Source organism: Sceloporus occidentalis, unplaced genomic scaffold, assembly GCF_023333645.1.
Source record: "Sceloporus occidentalis isolate IW3139 unplaced genomic scaffold, rSceOcc1.0.p SCAF_3, whole genome shotgun sequence".
In the NCBI taxonomy this organism is placed as follows: Eukaryota; Metazoa; Chordata; class Lepidosauria; order Squamata; family Phrynosomatidae; genus Sceloporus; species Sceloporus occidentalis.
The window spans coordinates 219,653,224-219,673,127 of record NW_028316983.1 but is presented as its reverse complement, the minus strand read 5'-3'; the positions used below and the strand labels follow the sequence as shown (position 1 = coordinate 219,673,127).

General features: G+C 40.6%; 1 protein-coding gene across 2 annotated transcripts in view; it reads right to left on the bottom strand.

The window, feature by feature from the left end:
- CPQ (carboxypeptidase Q) overlaps nt 1-19,904 on the bottom strand; it is a 243,225-nt gene that overhangs the window by 191,235 nt on the left and 32,086 nt on the right. The window contains exons 2-4 of one of the 2 annotated variants that reach the window (XM_089518924.1): nt 18,333-18,779; nt 8,899-9,106; nt 4,221-4,304 (exon numbers count right to left, since the gene is read on the bottom strand). In XM_089518924.1, the coding sequence (XP_089375050.1) occupies nt 4,221-4,304; nt 8,899-9,106; nt 18,333-18,750 (710 nt within the window). In that variant the 5' untranslated portion in view covers nt 18,751-18,779. The remainder of the gene's footprint in view (nt 1-4,220; nt 4,305-8,898; nt 9,107-18,332; nt 18,780-19,904) is intronic. The other variant, XM_089518925.1, reaches the window with a different exon arrangement.

The following is a 19,904-nucleotide window of genomic DNA, read 5'->3' as shown; positions in this document are numbered from 1 at the left end:
TGCTTTGCCTGGAAAAATTGGGTGTATATATACTGTGTGAGCCTGGGAATGCAGGAGTGATTTGCATGTGTATTGTTCTGTGTTGATGGCTGGCCTCAGCCTGGGAGGCTAATGCAAACGAAGATTAATGTCTATTAATTGGTGATCATTAAAGGATTTCTTTTTTAAATAATAAATCTGAAAGTTCTACTGAATTCGCTTCAGAGTTTGGGAAAGGTTTTTGGACAATAACTCCCAGAATTCTCCAGCTATTTTGGCCATGGGCATGCTGCCTACAGAAGTCTGGGTAATGTCACTCAAATAGTAATTTTCACATACTCTGATTTGCATTCATTGTTGCTGTGTGCCTTGTTATTTCTAACTTATGGTGATCCTAAGGCAAACCTATCATAGCATTTTCTTAGCAAGATTTGTTCAGAGGGAGTTTGACCTTCTATTCCTCTGAGGCTGAGAGAGTGTGACTTGCTCAAGGTCACCTACTGGGTTTCCACAACCAAGCAGGGATTTGAACCTGGTCTTCAAGATCCCACTCCAACACTCAAACTATTGCACTACACTTGCATTCATTTGGTGTTATTTAATCAATTAATCCATTTTTGAGGAAGAAGATGTGAACATTTGAGTATTTCATGACAGTTCTCGGTATACTCAGTTGGCCCCTGCTGTTCTCACACACAAAAATCAGAGAAAGGGTTACCATATTCATTCAAGCAGAACTTTTGGTCTTTGTTACTGGGAAATCATGTGCAATACAAAGGATTAGTGATATAGATCAGATTGTGGCTTTCATCACTTGGTACTTCCTTCCCAAATCATCTCTTCAAATCCACTTAATCTCAGTTTTTCTTCAGTCGCTGGGGGTTTGGGACTGGAGCAAGGATGTGGGGCAGGGGTGTTACAACAGTTTTAGCGAAGTCTAACGTATCCTTACTGCTCACCATCTTTTGTTTTTTGGCTCCCCTGATTGCCAATAATCAAGACCAACAATTTGAAGCTAAGCCTGTTTTAATAGCCAGAACTGCAGACATGCTGTCTAAAAAAAGAAGAAGTCTGGTGCTTTTTCTAGTATTGCATATCATAAATGTTAGATAGAACTTATTTCTGAAATGCCACGATTCAATTTTCATATGTTGAGGAGTGAAAATAAGCAGCTGTTCAATTTCTTCATATGTTATAATTCCTTTGCTTTCTGTCACAGTGAAAGGGATGAAGCACATCTTACAGTTGTCATGATGCTGCCTCCAAAAATGGACTTTCTGGTTTTCTTTGCCTACTGTAGCATGGATCAAGGTCATTGTCATCTTTAGGCCATTCTTTATGTGGAATAGGCACTGAGTATGTTAGGAAGATACAAAATGTAATGCCTCCACTTCACTTCCAAACAGAAATAATTTCCACATTATGGTGGGAAGACGGTACATTGCCACAGCAGCAATATAATTCCCCATGCAATGACACAAAGTAATCAATATTGTAAACTCATTAGATCGACAGGAAATGATGGAATTTGCTACTACAGAATATATTGATGACCACCATCTTGGAAGCTCTTGTTGTTGTGTGGCTTCAGTTTTCGACTTATGGTGAACCTATCACAAGGTTTTCTTGGCAAGATTTGCCTTCCTCTGAGGCTGAGAAAGTGTGACTTGCCCAGGATCATCCAGTGGGTTTCCATGGTTGAGTGGGCATTTAAATCATGGTCTCTAGAATCGTCCAATACTCAAACCACTACATCATACTAACTCTCTTGGATGGCTTGCCTTCAAAATCAGATTTTTGGAGAACAGATGGCTAGTAATCATGATGGCATTATATTACCACTGAAATTATAATTCCACACACCAGTTACTGAGGAACAGGAGTGGGATGGTTGTGGCCTTCCTCAAGGCACCTGGCTGATCACTGGGGAACAGAATACTGGCTTAGAGAAGACTTTGGTGATCCAGAATAGCACTGATTTGCTTCCTTGCTGTTGTTAATTGCCACCATGTCAGCCGTGACTATGATGATCCAATGAATGGTAAACCTCCAAAAGCACCAGCCATCAACAGCCCTGCTCAGTTCTTGAAAACTCAGGGCTGTGTCTTTCTTGCTTGAGTCAATCCACCATCCTCTTCCTCTCACCTTCAGTTGTTGTTGTTGTTGTTGTTGTTGTGTGCCTTCAAGTCATTTCCAACTTATGGCAATACTACTGCCTTCTCCTGAAGCTGAGAGTATGTAACTTGCCCAAGGTCATCCAATGGATTTCATGGCTGAGCAGGAAATCAAACCCTGGTCTCCAGAATCATAGTCTAACTCTCAGGCCACTACAACATCTGGAGAGGTCCTTCTCTCTGTCCCACCACCCTCTCAGGTGTGTTTGGTGGGAACAAGAGAGAAGTCCTTCTCAGTGGCTGCTCCCAAGCTTTGGATCTCTCTCCCTACAGAGGCTGAGGGGACTCCATCCCTGCTACCCTTTCAGCGGCAGGTAAAGATATTGTTATGCTGTCAGGCCTTTTCAAGCGGATAAGGGCTGGGATTTAAATGTTGTACATTTTGAATCTTAAGGTTTGTATTTTTAACATGTTACATTTTAATTCATAACTGTTTTAATTTTTTAATTTTTTAATTGTTTTTTAAATTGTATATTTATACTTTTTAAATTTTGTATTATTTTTAAATTGTATTGTTTTTAAATTTGCTGTTAGCTGCTTTGAGTCCCTATGTTGGGAGAAAGGCAGGATATAATAATAATAATATTAATAATAATAATAATAATAATAATAATACACAAGATTAATAAAGGCTTCAACTTTATCAAGCATTATAGTCTTTCCCATTGAGCTTAGATACCATAAAGGCACCAGATCCCATCCGATCTTGAAAGCTAAGGAGGGTCAGCCTAGTTAGTATTTGGATGGGAAACTGACAACAAATACCAGGTGCTATAGGCTATATTTCAAAAGAAGGAACTCACCTCTGAGTATCCCTTGCCTAAGAAAACCCTATTAAGTTCATAGGGTCACCATAAATCAAAAGGCAACTTGAAGGCGCACGCACACACACACCAAAAGAACCCATTCATCCATTCACACAACAGTGCATTTTCTTCCAGTTTCCAAATTTTTAGCATTACAGTAACTTAAAACTTCATTTGAGTATTTAGTTGAGAAAAGTTGACAGACAACTTGAAGGCACAAACATGTGCACACACGTACACAGAGTTTTTTCTACTCAATCACATCATCTCATGATATGGCTCAAGTAAAACAGTCTCAGTTTAGTCATCATGGCTTCCAAGGAGATTTCAGTCTTGCTTTGTTTATTTCTATTTTTTGCAGTCCACAGTATCCGTAGAACACTCCATCAGGACCACATTTCAAATGAATTGATTTTCTTCCTTTCAGCTTTCACACCATACATAGTTAGCAGAAACACACTTTTCAAAATACAATATTCTCTTCCTATGTTCTCCAAAGGTTCAAATCACCATGCTTTGATATCAGCATTGCCTTCTGCTTGAACTCTTGGCCACATGATTGGCTACACAATTTCTGTACAATGGTCAAATACTGATCTCAGTACCAAAGCTTGGAAGAATTAAAAGAACATAAAACCAAAACACTGTGTTTTTGTTTCATTTAGCACCAGCATGTTATTTAAAATGAAATTCATACTGGGTGTGTGTGTTCCCCTTTAGGTGAAATGTGAGAAATTTTAAAAGAAATCCAAAAAAGAGTGAGTAATGTTAAATACAGCTCCTTATCTGAGGTTTTGTACAATCCTTGTTTTAGTTCAGGGTGGACAACATGTGACACCCCAGATAGCATTAGGTTGCAAAAACTTCCACCATCTTTTGTGATAATGGTTACAGCTGGTGGAACCTGCACTTCAACAATATCTGGAGAGACACAAATTCTCTAGCCTTGTTTTAGTCAATAAATAAATATACTGTGAGCATATGGACTCTTCTTATTGCCAAGTGCCACATGATGAAGAGAGCTTCCATCACTAGTCCCAGCTTCTGCCAGCCTAGCAGTTTAAAAGCATGTAAAAATGCAAGGAGATAAACAGGTACCACTTTGGTGGGAAGGTAACAGTGTTCTTTGCAGACATGTTGGCCACATGATCAGAGTCATCTTTGACAACACTGGCTCTTTGGCTTAGTAACAGCAATGAGCACTGCTCCCTAGTCAGACATGATTTGACAACCTTGTCAAAGAGGAAAGCTTTACCATTACCTTTTATTGCTATAGTCTGTTCTTATATTTTTTTCAAAAGATATCAAATTTGAGTGCCAAAAGGGACAGCAATGACAATAGATCCTGAAAGTGAGAAGAAAAAGATAGACTGTGTTGGTCTTCACACTTAAACAGTCAGCTCTCCACATTCACATGGAGTATATCGTGAATACATATCGTAAGCTCCAACCAACATGAATACTACAGATGCTTTTCCCACCATAAGTCCCAGCTCATACTATCCTTTCCTAGCTTGCCACCATGACCCCTCAGCCTCATTCTCAAAATCCTCCCTGCTGATCTACCTCCCCCCCCCCCAGCTGCTGGCTGACAGTTTTAGCAGCAGGAGGAGAATAATAATAATAAATAAATAAAAGTTTTATTTATATACCGCAGCCTTCCATAGATCAGGGCGGTTTACAACAATGAAAAATACATAAAACAACAAATCGCGCGCGGACAGTGCATCAAAAAACAATAAAAGCAATGAAAAAAACAAACCCCAGTTAGCCCTTCCTCATGGCCACGGAAGAGGAGGGAGGCCCTAAAAGATGTTCATGGGGGGAATGCTTGATGAAATAAGAAGGTCTTTAAATCCTTCTTGAATTGGGCCAGGGAGGTAGTCGAGCGGAGCTCAGCGGGCAGCGTATTCCAGAGGGCCGGGGCGGCGATGGAGAACGTCCGCTTAGTGACGGAAGAAAGCCTAGCCCCTGGCACCTTCAGGAGTTGCTGCCCAGATGTTCTGAGGGTGCGGGACGGAATATATGGGGAGAGGCGGTCCTTCAGGTATCCTGGACCCAAGCCATTTAGGGCTTTATAGGTAATTACCAACGCCTTATATTGAGCTCGGAAGCGAATAGGCAGCCAGTGAAGATCTTTTAAAATCGGTGTTATATGGCTGGTCCTGGGAGCACCAGTGACCAGCCGGGCTGCCGTATTCTGCACCAATTGTAGCTTCCGAGATTGGTATAAGGGTTGCCCCATGTAGAGTACATTGCAAAAATCCAATCTTGAGGTTACCAGAGCATGTACGATCGTTTCAAGGTCCCTCTGGGCCAGGTATGGGCGCAGCTGGCGAATCAGCCGAAGCTGATAACATGTGCTCCTGACCGTCGCATTCACCTGAGCAGTCAGGTGAAGCGACGAATCCAGAAGCACCCCCAGACTGCGCACGGAGTCCTTCACAGGGAGCGTGACCCCGTTCAGGACAGGTGGAACCACCGCCATTCCTGGACCAGGGGAACCTATCACTAGTACCTCCGTTTTCTCTGGATTCAGCTTGAGTCGGTTTTCCCTCATCCAGCCCATTACTGACTCAAGACAGGCCACGAGAGGAGAGACGCCATCCCCAGTCACTGCATCAGTCGGAGACATAGAGAAAATAATTTGGGTGTCATCAGCGTACTGATAACCCCGCGCCCCATGTCTCCGGATGACCTCTCCCAGCGGTTTCATGTAAATGTTAAATGTTAAATAGCATGGGAGACAGAGATATGGGGCAAGAAGATCAAGCTACTTGAGCAGCAGCTTAAAATTTGTGAATAAACAAATTCTTGAAAGTGGAACTCATGAATGTGGAGGGCTAACCTGACTCTACAACATTCCTTTTTCAAGATCAGCCTTTGTGGTCCTCTTGTACATGAGTTCAGCTGTATGCAGTGGTGTCACGGTTGGAGTCATCCGGTGCAGTAACTCACAGGAGATTATCACACAGGAAAAGGACAGAATGCTCCCGTCCTTACCCCCTATGGTGCAATCATGCTAAGATTTACAGACAATGTCTGTCATTATCCCGTCCTGAAGTCATCCTCATTGCATGATTGCAATAACTTTTTCAGACAATGTCACACTCATTCCGTCGTTCTCCTGTCACTCAAGTAGCATGGCCCCATCACTTTGTATTAACGGAAACTCCCATTAATACAATGATGGGTGCCAGTGATGGGAGAAGGACAAAATAAGCATGGACATGATAAGGACAACTTCAGGATGGGGTAGGGATAGGAGCGATTCCTCCTTACCCTGTGTGATAATTTCCATAGTGTCAAACACAGTGTCCACTGACCTCCTCCCATATCACACCATATAGAATCCTTAATCATGTTTTTTTGTTCTAAAGTTACTCATAAATTGTAAATCCTGTGTATCGCTGATTGTAATGGTAATAGTTGGGACATACACAACTAGCAAAATTAAAATTATACTTTTGAATTACAATATCATATGCACAGCCTAAATGTAGTTACATGTACATAGTTTCATGTGGTTAAAGTGAAATCTTAGTAAGATGTGATTTTTTAAAAAATAAAAAATTAAAATAAAATATTTTAATTTTTTTTAAAAATAAAAATTTAAAATTTAAAATTGCTTTTTTTTAAAAAAACTGGGCCTCTCCTTTCTCTTCTCATTGAGTCCCACACCATTCACACCCTTTTAAAGTGACATAGGTGACCACCACAGCTTGTTTCTGCCAAAAGGCAGAAGTAGTGGTGTCACCCCCCCTTAGGGTGTCACCTGGTGCAGTCTGAACCCCCGCCCCAACACACACCCCATTGATGCTCCTGGCCATATGACAGGTGACATCCATATTCTGGAAGAGAGGGACCTATATTTTGAACTGCTCCAAAAGATCAGACCATCCGCCTCTTTATCTCAGTCTTTCTGCCAAATGAATGACTTTTTTCTGTCAACAAGCAATTGCCAATTCATTTTCTTTACTAAGTGCTATTGAGTACTATTCTACTTTCCTCTTGCTTTTGTCTTTGCTGTCACCTCTAGCATGCACACGCACACACACACACACACACAGAGAGAGAGAGAGAGAGAGAGAGAGAGAGAGAGAACTTTACGATCTACCATATCTTCTACATTCTTTCATTCCATGTAGTTTGTGACATCGGGACACTGCTTATATTAATATATATGCCTAGCCCATGTTCATATCCTATGTACGTCCCTTCTTTTTCTCTTTTTTTCCCCTCTTGCTTTGTATTTATACTTTAAAAACCTGATAATTGTTTGTTTGTTTTTAAGCTCCTTTCAGAAGCAGGTAAGTTGCAGGTCCCTAAGAAATCTTGGGAGGCCCTAGTATTTTTTAAAGACTTTTAATTTTGGAGTTACTTGATTTTAATCAAATTACTGCTCCTTTTATTCAATTCCACTCCATTATATTATTGTTTTTGTACTTTTTAAAAAATCTTGTAGGTGGTGTTGGAAGGATTCCACGGGCCAAAGGTAGCCTGGAAATCATTTTAATAAATTAATATATAAAATCTGTGATTTACATTTGAAAGAAACTATTTTTTCCCTGAATACCAGGAGTTCTGGAGTCATTCTGAATACCTGGAAGCAAAGCCTGGAAAACATGCATAAGCCATCTTTTGTTTAAAATTAATATAAACAAAGAAATATAGCCCCATCATGATCACCATTATTATTTATAACCTGCTTCCCCCCCCTCTCAGAAATGGACTGATGAAAACCTGCAACAGATTCATTATAATATAACTAAACTATGTATAATATTAAAAAGAATTTAAAACATAAATTTAATAAACAGAAAAGATGAAAGTGGTTAAAAAGCAAAACAGCATATTTTTAAGAACTCTTTTTTTCTCATTTGCTAAAAGTCTGTTGGAATAAAAATTGTTTTTGCCTGTCAACAGAATGACTGCCTCCTTAAGGGACACTGGAACCTTGGCTTGTTGTATAAAAGCAATGACAACTCCCTTTACTCAGTCAGCCACTCTCCCTTAATCCCCTGGCTTTCTTTATGAGTCAGAAAGGGCAATGAAAGGCAAAGCAATACACAGAAAAGTATCATTCTACAGATCAAACATATAAACAAGAATTTCTTGCATCACTACTGAAGTGCTCTCCAGCAAAAAAGCATCATGTGAGGTAAGAGCTAGAAACCTGTGAGTGGCTCACACCAACATAATCCCTGGTCACAGCAATTTATGTACTTTTGAGGGCATTTTGGAAGGAGGTATCTATTACATCCTTGTACAACTCTCCTTGCTTCAGCTGTGCAACATGAACTAGAGCTTCTCAGGTGCAGCACCAGGCTCCTGGATAAATGTGGAGGTGCATTTGGGGACATTCTGGATGCTCTCATGAACTTCAGGAAGAAGGAACAGTCTGACACTGGGCAAGGGGGCACAAGAATGCATCAGGGTAACCCTATGCTCACAGTCAGTAGCAGGTGGAGGGCACAGTGCTAGGCCCAGGAACATAAACAGGGAGGAAGGAGGACAAAGAAGCAGCCTTCACCACTCCCCAAACACTGGCATTAAGTATGTTGTTGTTGTGTGTCTCTAAGTTTTGATTGATTGATTGATTGATTGATTGATTGATTGTCACCCTAAGGTGAACCTATCATAGGGTTTTCTTGGCAAGCATTATAGTGGCAGAGGAATAGGCTTTGCTAGCATGTTTACCTGACCAAGATCTTACTTGACTTTCTGGTAGAAGAAAACAGGAGGATAAGATAAGATAAGATAAGATAAGATAAGATAAGATAAGATAAGATAAGATAAGATAAGACAAGACAAGAGAGAGTAAGTGCTTCCAATAAAGATGCCCCTTCTTTATTGGGAAGAAAAAAGCTTCATATCATGCTGTACATCTAAGTGAAAGAGAGGTGAAGAGCTATTCACACCAAATAACAAGCTCTTACCTATTAATAGAAAATGGAGCGATGGACTTGACCAGAGCTGCCTTCGCTCCCACTTTTGCAGCTTCCACTGCTCCTTGACTTCGGTACAACACTGTTTCTCCGTAGTTAGTATAACGTTGGTTGTAAACAACAATCTTTCCCTGGACTTCTTGAGCTCTTTGATGGAGTTCATTGAATGAAGTCACTACTAAGATTTCAGCTGTAATGCCTGGTGATAATAAAAAAAAATCCACACAGTTATGAAGACAGAACTGGCTTGAGACATTTTGGCACCTGGTCCATATTGGCTGCCTGATAATTAAGACAAGGACACTATGCACTAGAAAGTGCTCTGGTCATTGCCAAAAAAGGAGGGAAAATGTTATCAAAAGAAGAACTAAATTTCCTAAAAGTTGTCCACATGTGTAATGCAGGAGACAGGGTTACCCTAATTCAGTGCTTCTCAATTATTTTCTGTCATGCCCCCACTAGGAAGAAGAAAACATTTCGTGCCCCCCGCGTGACTGTAAATAGTATCATTTGTCTATATTTGCCGAGGTCAAACGAGCCCCCCTTTACGGAGCCTCGTGCCCCCCTTTATGGAGCCATGCACCCCCCCTGGGGGGCGCGCCCCACTATTTGAGAAGTACTGCCCTAATTCATCAACAATAGCTGTTCATTTCATTGGGGGCTGCGTATTTCATTTGTGAGCCAATGGATCAAATTTGACCCATTTCCAACACTGCTGACTGTAATGTCACACATATCGATAGCCTGAAGCAGCTGTCTTGTCCTCCCTTGTGACACACCTATCTATGGGTAGCTTCTTAATGGCTGCTCCCAGGCTCCAGACGAAGCAACTTTCCTAACAACTATGTAGATGAGAGGATAAGTGGCTAAAGGAGAGCATTGCCTTTCCAAATAAGAATTCTGAGGACACAATGAAATTTTCTTTCAGTCATCAAATGTGTGGCATACCCTCCAGATGAAAAATCAGGATATGTGTGGCCAAGCAACATCAGTGTGATCAAGACTGCAAAAATTATTGAGAAGGAACACAAAAGTTAAGGGAGGCTGTGGCAGTTTGCTTTTGTCACTGCCTACTGGAAGGTCAAGACGCTCAACTCCTCTCCCCGTTTCCCTGCTCAGTTAATTGAACGCAAACTGTTTCTGCACTTTGAATTCAGTTTGCAGCAACCAAAACATCATGCTGAGGACAAAAGGGGAAAACGAGAGGAGGAGAGAGAAGCTGGGATATGGTAAAAGCAGTGTAGCACTTGTATTTGCTGTGTTCTCATTCCCCTGGTACTCTGTCTGCCCCTTTTCTTTGGATGCTTTGGATTCTTTGGAAGGGGGAACAAGAAACACCCTTTTTTGCTGCTAGGTTGACTAGTCTGCTACATGTAATAGGTAAGTCAGCTCATCAGCCTTTATTGAAAACTCTCTTTCAGAAGTTACAAAGTTACCTTTGTGGACTACAACATCCAGAATTCCCTACTGATATGGCCTCTGCATTCTCAGTGTCGTAATTGTTAAAAGAAATGTTTCTAAAGCCTACTCTCTTTAGAGAAAAGTAGTTTCCAAAAGAGCAGCTCATTCATGTTCTCAAGTTAACACATATCTTTTTTTATCAGGCATGCAATCAATCTAGGTTCAATAATAAACATTAAGAAGGAAAATTAATGTTATGCTCTCCATTGGGCTTTAAGGTGTGGATGTATGCCTCACACATTTTCCAAGAATTCATACTGTATGTTTTGCCTGGCTGCTGAGTAACATGAAACATTAGTAGGAAGAGCACAGTCTACTGGCAAATTCTTTTTCAAGAGACCCATTCAAAATTAATCCAATATATTTTCTATACATGTGAAAGGTTTGTTTTTTCCCCTTTTTTCACTCAAGGTAAATGTGAAAGTGATTTATATAAATCCAAAATCAGTGGCCTGGCTACAGAAATTCCTTTTAGTAGGTTTTTCTTCATCTTTTCTACAAAAGAGATCTCCAGTTTCTGCATTTCCTGTATAAATAAACACTGTAGCAAAAGCAATTAAAATTTGCACACACATTATCTCTGCTTATCCTGCAGTCTTGCCTAGGAGAACAACTAAATGATTATAAGTAACAGTGGTAGCCAGAAGGGTTTTCTCACTCTTTTATCCAGCATATGTCTTCATTGGCTATTCATTTGGGAACCACATGTCCTGCTTTTTGTGTATGCTTTTACAAAAGCATTTACAAGATGACCAGGATGCTTAATTTACAGTCTTGTGGATTGGTTACAGAGGTAAATGAAAACTATTCAACAACAGGAGCAAACCTTGGCTAGTAAATATAGAAGTCGTAATGGATGCCTGGAATTCCACCATTATGCATTTCACCTGAAAGCCACAAAACATGTCAGCAAAAGCTAAACACAAGAACAAATCCTAGCATCAGCACCCAATCTCTCGCTGCCTCACTACTGCCCAGATTGGTTTGTTCTACAAGACTTAGAAAGAATGAAAGAGAACTAGAACCTTCCCACATTTTTTTTCAGAATATTGCTGCAAACTCTCTGCACATTCTCACCTAATTGATCATAATGCATTTTCTATCCCAAGTTATTTAAAGTCATATAGTCATTACTATGAGCCAGCATGGTGGTGTTTTTTTAGTGTTGCACTTTGACTGCGGGAGATCGATGTCAAATCGGAACTATCTTACAGGATTGTGCAGTGTAGCTACAGGGCGGGGGGGGGGGGAATGAAAGCATTGCCCCTCAATAAAAGTTCTCTCTCAAGTGAAATGAAATCCAGACAAGATTTAAATAATAATGCCAGTACTATGGTTATGGATTTAGCTTTATAGATCTGTCTTCTACTTCAGTGCTACTCAAAGCGGTGGACCAGTGTTGGTCTGTGAACCATTGCTGTCAGTCTTAAGATTTCCAAGAAAGAAACCAACAGTTTTAGCCATTGGGCACAAATATGGTATTGGTTCCTGAGCACTGGTTCCTACATATGCCTGCCCTATATATACTTGAAGATCTGATGGTGGGACCTTGCTCCATGTCCCATTTGTGGGAACAATATATCATGCAGGGACATGGGAGAGGGCTTTCTCTGCTATGGTTCTCCAGTTATGGGCAAGGCCTTTTCCTTGGAGGCCTGATTGGCACCAATATGGATGTCTTTTTGGTGCCAGGTTAAAACGTGGCTTTTTATTAAATCCTTTGGGATTACTTGTAAGTGAACATGGACATGGTTTTAAATCATTAGCCATTTCTGCTTTTTTAAGCTTATAGGTTGCCCTCTTGATTTGCATGCTCTGGATCCACAAATTCAATCAACCACAGGTTGTCACACCTATTATTATAAAAAGACAGCAATGTGAAAGCAGGCACGCTGAAGCATGAACATTTATGTCACAGTCATGAGAAACTGGAGCATGTCCAAAAGAGGGCGACTAAAATGGTGAAGGGTCTGGAAACCATGCCCTATGAGGAACAACTTAGGGAGCTGGGGATGTTTAGCCTGGAGAAGAGAAGGTTAAGATGTTATATGATAGCCCTGTTTAAATACTTGAAGGGATGTCATATTGAGGAGGGAGCAAGCTTGTTTTATGCTGCTCCAGAGAACAGGACATGGAGCAATGGATGCAAACTGCAGGAAAAGAGATCCCACCTCAATATTAGGAGGAACTTCCTGACAGTAAGGGCTGTTTGACAGTGGAACAAACTCCCTTGGAGTGTAGTGGAATCTCCTTGCTTAGAGGTTTTTAAACAGAGGCTGGATGGCCATCTGTCGGGGATGCTTTAATTTAGATTTCCTGCATGTCAGGGGGTTGGACTGGATGGCCCTTGTGGTTTCTTCCAACTCTATGATTCTATGATTCTAATGTAAGGCATAATCATCCATGTTTTTTTCATATCTGCACAGGGTCCTGGAACCGAATCCCCGCGGATCTGAAAGGCCTACGGTAGTATATTTAATATGTTTTTATTCTGTTTAAATAATTCTCTTGTGGTATAGTTTTAAACCAGTTATATCATTTTAATTTTTAATTGTATGTCACCCTGTCTCATCTCATGATAAAGGGTGGGATAGAAAACACAGATTTATGTGTTGTTTTAAATGCTTCTATTTGTTGTGCATCTCCTTGGGAACGTCTGTGGGATGGGAGGTGGAGGAGGAAGAGAAATCTGGACAGCACAGCACTGCACAACTTGACATCCAAATATAAAGACAAAAGAACCATGATAGGGGAGCACAGGGACCTTAAAATTTCCAGTCAAGAGTTATCCCCTGCATCTTGTATGGCTCACCATAGCCTAGTAGTTTTGCTTACATATCCGTGCTAGGTGGAGCCATAAACCACCCCATGTGGATTTACCAATAGCCCCTGTGGCTATTCTGTACCTCATGGAGAGTGGTAAGATCAAAGAAGCATCTAGCTTTGCCCCTATAGACATATCTGAAATGGTACAGCACTGATGAGATTCACCAGGATTCTCCCGAGATCTGACCACCGCTATCATCATTTTGTTTCTGGTTACACAGACATAGCCAGATGCTTATCTGATCCTGTCTCTTCCCCTTGAAGGGAAGAGGGGATAAGTCTGAGGAGTTTGGTGCTGCAGAGGGAGGAAGCAAAAACCAACTGCCACAGAACTTTAAAAAAGAGCATACACAGGTGTAAGGGAAATGTATCTCTGCATATGCCACTGACAGGATGCCAGCCAGTCTGGAGGAATATGGGTCATCTGGGTCACATTCTTCCCCACTCTGGTGAGATAGCATGCTTTGTAACTCTATTCAATCACAGAATACCTAAATAAATAAATAAATAAATAAATAAATAAATAAATAAAATTACAGCATATCTGCATACCACCCTGCTTTAGTGGTGGCATAGCAGTGGTCACCCCAAATGCTGAGCAGGTACTGTGACCAGGGCAGGATAGCAATGATGGAAATCCCATCTGTGAGAGGGGGAAATAATCTGAATCCCTCGGGGCTGCAGTGTTTCTTCCTAAATGAAATCACATAAATTAGCTCCTTATTAAAGTGTGTGTGTGTGTGTGTGTGTGTGTGTGTGTGTGTGTGTAGGGTGGACTGTTTTGCTGACATCAGAGGGACAAAATCAAGAGAGATTGTGGGTAGATTCTGGAAATAGATAAGAAAGATGAAAATTGTTTAATTGGTTGATTGTCCGAGCTTCTAACTCCCCCCATTCCATCCATGTAAAACATGCCACATTTGCGTATTTAGTGCAAAATGTACTGCTGTTGCTGTTGACACGTAAGGGAGGTGAACTGATCTGCTCCAGCCAGTCCTAATGAAGAAGAGTTCCACCCATAAACCTAAGAAATGTCTTAGTGACAGGATCATCCAACGGCCTGGAATTACGCCCAAGGAAACGAAAGCCAGCTATCCGCAAATTTTCATTTTCCACTAGAAAAATCAAGGTCTCTGCAGGCTGGCACTGCAATCTACATGACATATCAGCTCCAGTAACAGATGAGTGGAATTGGCACCAGGTAATTCATCCTAGTCCACCATTTATGCACCATATCAAGCGATAAAACATAATAACATATGCTCATGATTGCTCATCAAGGAAAGAAAGAACAGTAGCTATTCTTGACAGTTCCTTGCTGCATTAATGAAAGACGCCACCTACAAGGTGGTCTCAGGAAACTGGCTCCCTTTCATAGCCTCTGCCACCTTTGAAATTTCTCCTAAAGCTGATTTTCTAATGCTAGACTAAGCTCCCTAAGAGCAGAAAACAGAGAAAATGTTTACTCTGAACACAAAAAGCCCACACAGAAATACATATAAAGTGGGGGAGAAAAAAAGTTGGGCTCCTGCTCTATCTATCTATCTATCTATCTATCTATCTATCTATCTACAGTATCTATCTATAAACGCTTAGTTGATACATCATATTAGTTTTAATTGCTTAATTAACTGATTGAATCTGAATTGATGTATATATAATAAAAACACTTTTGATGGTGATAAGGGAAGAAAAATATATTTCTTTTGCACAGCTTGGAAAAGTAACTCCCCGAATCCTCATTTGAAGGGCTACAACAATATAATTTATCCTTTGCTTTTAGATAGTTGAAGGGTATCTTGTGGCATCTTAAGGCAATTTTTACAAGTACTTATTTTAATGAACTTGAAAATGTAATTTGAGAAACGTGTATTATTTGACCAATCAGAGATGGGGATTTTGTCAACTAAAAAGGGCTTTAAGGAGTCATCTAATTGATTAGAAGTTGCTGCCATAAAGAAGGTAAAGGGCAAAAAAAATAAAGTCATTATATTTTTGGAGTCATCTGAGTATTACACTATTCGTTTTGTGTAAATTTTGGGCATAAAACACAATAGTTGTCTTTTAACATTTAAACAGGAGATTATTTAATTCTAAAATCCATGAGGAAAATGCTTCTAATAAAAATAAATGATATCTAGCATTTGCAATACTTTGAACGTCAATCAAACTCAATAGTTCCTGCAAAAATCTTATAAAATAGGTCAATCTAAGGAAGAAACTGAGTATGAGGAAAAAATTCTGTCACCAGCAACTTTCTCACTCTCTTTCTTATTAGACTTAATTATCTTTATGCATAGGGTGGGAACACAAGAGGCTAACCCTATTTGCAAGATGACACCTGTTGTTGTTGTTGCTGTGTACCTTCAAGTAGTTTCTGACTTATGGCAACCCTAAGGCAAACCTGTCATGGGTTTTTCTTGGCAATATTTGTTCAGAGGAGGTTTGACATTGCCTCTGCCTGAGGCTGAGAGCATGTGACATGCCCCAGGACACCCAGTGGGTTTCACGGCTGAGTCCAACATTCAAACCACTACACCATGTTGGCTCCCACAGCACCTGTACCAACCTACTAAAAGAGCCAATATGTGATTGGTATAAGCCTGAAGGGAGATACTTCTGCATGGGTAGTGCTGCCTTCATGTCTATGGGAAGCATGGCTGACCAGGGTCAGTATAGCTTGTAAGGACTCATGCAGCCCAGTTCCATGAAGATTTATGGAGCAACAAAACTCTGCCAAATCAACGGGACATGTCTTGGTTCATTGTTGTTATTTCCATCTTATGGCAACCCTAAGATGAACCTATCATGGGGTTTTCTTGGCAAGATTTGTTCAGAGGGGGGTTGCCCCTGCCTTCCTCAGAGACTGAGAGAGTGTGACTTGCCCAAGGTCAGCCAGTGGGTTTCCCTGGCTGAGTAGGGATTCGACCCCTGGTCTCCAAAGTCATAATCCAACACTCAAATCACTACATCACACTGGTTGCCTTTAAGTTTAATATAAAGTGACCTCATATATACACTGCTTAAAAAGTGGCAGCAAGTCACCAAAACAAGACAACAAAGACGATAGAGATTTGCATAACATTTTGCATACAGTGGACCCTTGTTAGATGCTGGGGTTTGGTTCCAAGATCCTCCGTGAATAACAAAATCCATGGATGCTCAATGACAAAGCAAAATTGTGTTCCTTATAAAAATTGGAAAATCAAGGTTTGATATTTGAAATTTATACTTTTTTTGAACATTTTCAAATCATGGATGCTTGAATCCGTGTATAAAAATTCTGTGTATAAGAAAGACCAACTGTATTTGGAGCCCTGGTGGTGCAGTGGTTAAATGCCTGTACTGTAGCCATTCACTCAAGACCACAAGGTTGCGAGTTCAAGACCAGCAAAAGGGCCCAAGCTCGACTCAGGCTTGCATCCTTCCGAGGTTGCTAAAATGAGTACCCAGACTGTTGGGGGCAAATTAGCTTACTTGCTAATTAGTTTACTTGCTGTTCACCGCTATGATCTTTGGAATAGCGGTATATAAATAAAACAAATTGTTAATTAATTAATTATTATTTGTATAGAGGAATTTTGCATAAACTGTGTATAGATGCCAATTTAGAAATATTCCCAGTTCAATAGGAACAGAATCCATTTCGGAAGGGTAATAACCAGCCTTTCTCAACCTGTGTGCTTTTTCAGTCTGTTGTCCAGTTGCTAACTGATGATGGGCAGCTTCACTGCTCTTGCTCCTCCATCTTACCGCTCTTTCTCTGTAAAACCATGTGTCCCTCCAGATTGGTCTAAAGAAAGGCTACTGTTTTTGTCCCATTCCCAAATTTTCCTCCAGTTCTCAAATGTTATTGGGGAGGAAGAATTCTTATTGTGGGGAGGGGGGCAATGTCCACATTTTGCCCCTCCCAGAATTGTAACCCTGGGTAGGTCACACAGTCACCCTTGATTAAGATTGCAGAAATAGTACTAATGGCTGAGGGGGATGTTTCACTATTACATCAGAGTGTCAAGCCCTAATAGATTGTGGAAGAATGATTTGTGAGCAGGGAATTAACAGAGATCTGTCTCCTTCTATTCTTGTACCTTTCAAGAAAAAGACTTGTGGATTTTACATTCTGACAAAATTCCACAAGTATTCTGCCACACAGGAAAGTCATTCAGTAGCAGTTGGCTCTAAATCCTGCAGAAGTTTCCATTAAGACAGAAGAGAGCCAAGCTTTATGAAGAAAAATGTTCCTAACTCTTTTTTCTTTCCAAAATTACATTTTCCATGATGTGTTTGATGGTCAAACTGAGAACATTATTTCTGTTTAACCGCTATTTTTAAGCAAATGGTGAGTGTGTGTTTGTGTGTGTTATTGTCCATCAGAAATACACTGGCAAACCCAATGATAGTTTAACTCACAAATCTGTGTTCCACAAGCTATATACAGTATTCTGCCTACAAACTGTAATCTGCCAAGCACTTGGGAGGAAACAAAGTACATATGAGTGGAATACAACAGTGTACAGTTTCTGTGTGTGGCCAAGAGGAAAACAAACATCCAACTTTTGGGGAATTTTAAGCTAAGAGCATCTAAGGGTTAAGATCCCTTTCTTTGGAGATCCAACTGTGGGCAGTAAATTCAGCTGTTGCTTGGAGTGTTATAAACTTTGCTCCAGCTGTGCTCAAAAATGTCATCTTGAAATAAATCCAAATATTATAAAATGCCTCATGCCTCCAGTGACTACTTGTGAAGGACACCATACCAAAGAAAGTGCTGTCCTAGGAACAAAAAATGAGTTATAAGATATACAGTCACCTTCGAAATCCATGGATTCTACATCCATGGATTCAACCATCTACAGCTTGAAAATATTAAAAACAAAACACAAAAAACCCAACAACAACCAAAAAGCAAACCTTGATTTTGTCGTTTTATATAAGGGACACTGTTATATGCCATTATATTCAAAGGGATGTGAGCATCCATGGATTTTGATATCTACTGAGGGTCCTAGAACCAAACCCCAGTGGATACCAAGGGACCACTGTACTATTTAAAAAGCAACCCCAAATCAAACCAAACCAAAAAAATAAAAAATAAATGATGGTCATCTATGATAAATATTGCCAAAAGTTAGTCAGATTACCTTCTGGAGGAGTTGCAATACTGCCACCAAGCCCTAGAATAGCAAGGCTATGGTTACGTGGTTGCACCATTATTGCTGATTCTTCTCCTCTTTCCCAGTGGGGTATTTTTACTTGTTCCAAGTGGACATTTTCCAGCCCATTCTTCTTCAAGGCTTCATACATATACTGAATAGCCAGGTCTAGACTTTTGGAACCACTCAATCTTGGTCCAATGGTATCCACAAAAAGTGCAAGTCTTTCATAGGATCTGTTCTGGGCCTTTCCATAAACAGCAAGATTGATAATTTTCTTAGCAATGTCTGAATAGTCAGCTATTTCCCTCTTAATGTCATCAAATGTTCTTGGTTTGTTACTTAGTGGATTTCCTTCGTTTTGACCAAACAGGTACATTGAGACTATTAAAAACAGAAGCTTCATTTTTCTCTGCTGTGAATTTCCTTGTCAATCTGTGGGAGAGGAAAAAACAACATTAAGCCATAGAACTATTCAGCAGTTTTCTACTTTTTGAGCATGGCAGCTTGTGACAGGATGAAAACGAATCCAAGCAAGTGTTGTCATGTGAAAATGAAATGACGAAAAAGTCATAAAGTGACCGAATTGTAGAGCCAATCTGTGAATATTCATTATTCGGGCCAAATGAGAAAGAGAACTTAAAGAGTCCCCCACCTTTTGTCCTCTACTTAGTACATGGAGAACAAAGCGTGGTTTGTCAGCCACATGCACCCTAGCTTCATTTTTCCTCATGTCCTCACCCCACCCCCCAAATGTGAAGGAGATAATTTAAATTTTTGTTCTAAAATTGTCCATAGTGCAATGTGTATGTCTGTGTTGCAAACCATCTCATCACTTTTTGACTACATTTCAAATGGTTACTCCACAATTTTATATGCTCCAACGTTTCACAAATGAAAACTGGGGCACATGTGGCCAAGTAACATCAGAGTATGACCAAGAGGGCAAAGTTGTCAATGAGGGAGGACAAACAAACTAAGAAAGGCTGAATCAATTTGCTTTTGCCTAGGTTGACTGGGAAGGACAAGATCCCACCCCTCCTCTGTTAGCATAATCTACATCGCTCTTGCTGGAATATGGGGTTTTGTGTTTTCATATCTAGTGTCAGGCATGTTTAAGAGGTCACAATGAACGTTATAAATATTAGGAAATATTCACATAGGAAAGGTACATTGGCCCAAAGACATGTGGAAGACCTAGGCGCAGTACAGACTGCCATAAAGCGGCATACGCATGCCAATTCTAGGGTTAGGGAGCGCACCCCAACCACACGCTCCCTAACTCTAATTCATGTGGACGGTGCTGTAGTTATGCGGTGCTGTCCACATGGGGCGTGTGATGACGTCACATATGCGCCACATCCAAACACTGTGGTGTGTGTGTGATGTCTCCGTGATGCTCCAGGCCACTTAAAGCAGCCTGGCTGCAGCACAGGAAAGAGCTCTGAAACGGAGCTCCTTTTTGCCACGTGCATAGTTCCCATGGCAACCAAACGGCCTCAGGAACAATGCCGAGGAGAAAGGGGCAGGGCTGTGGCTCCCGGGGTGCCCAAGGGCATA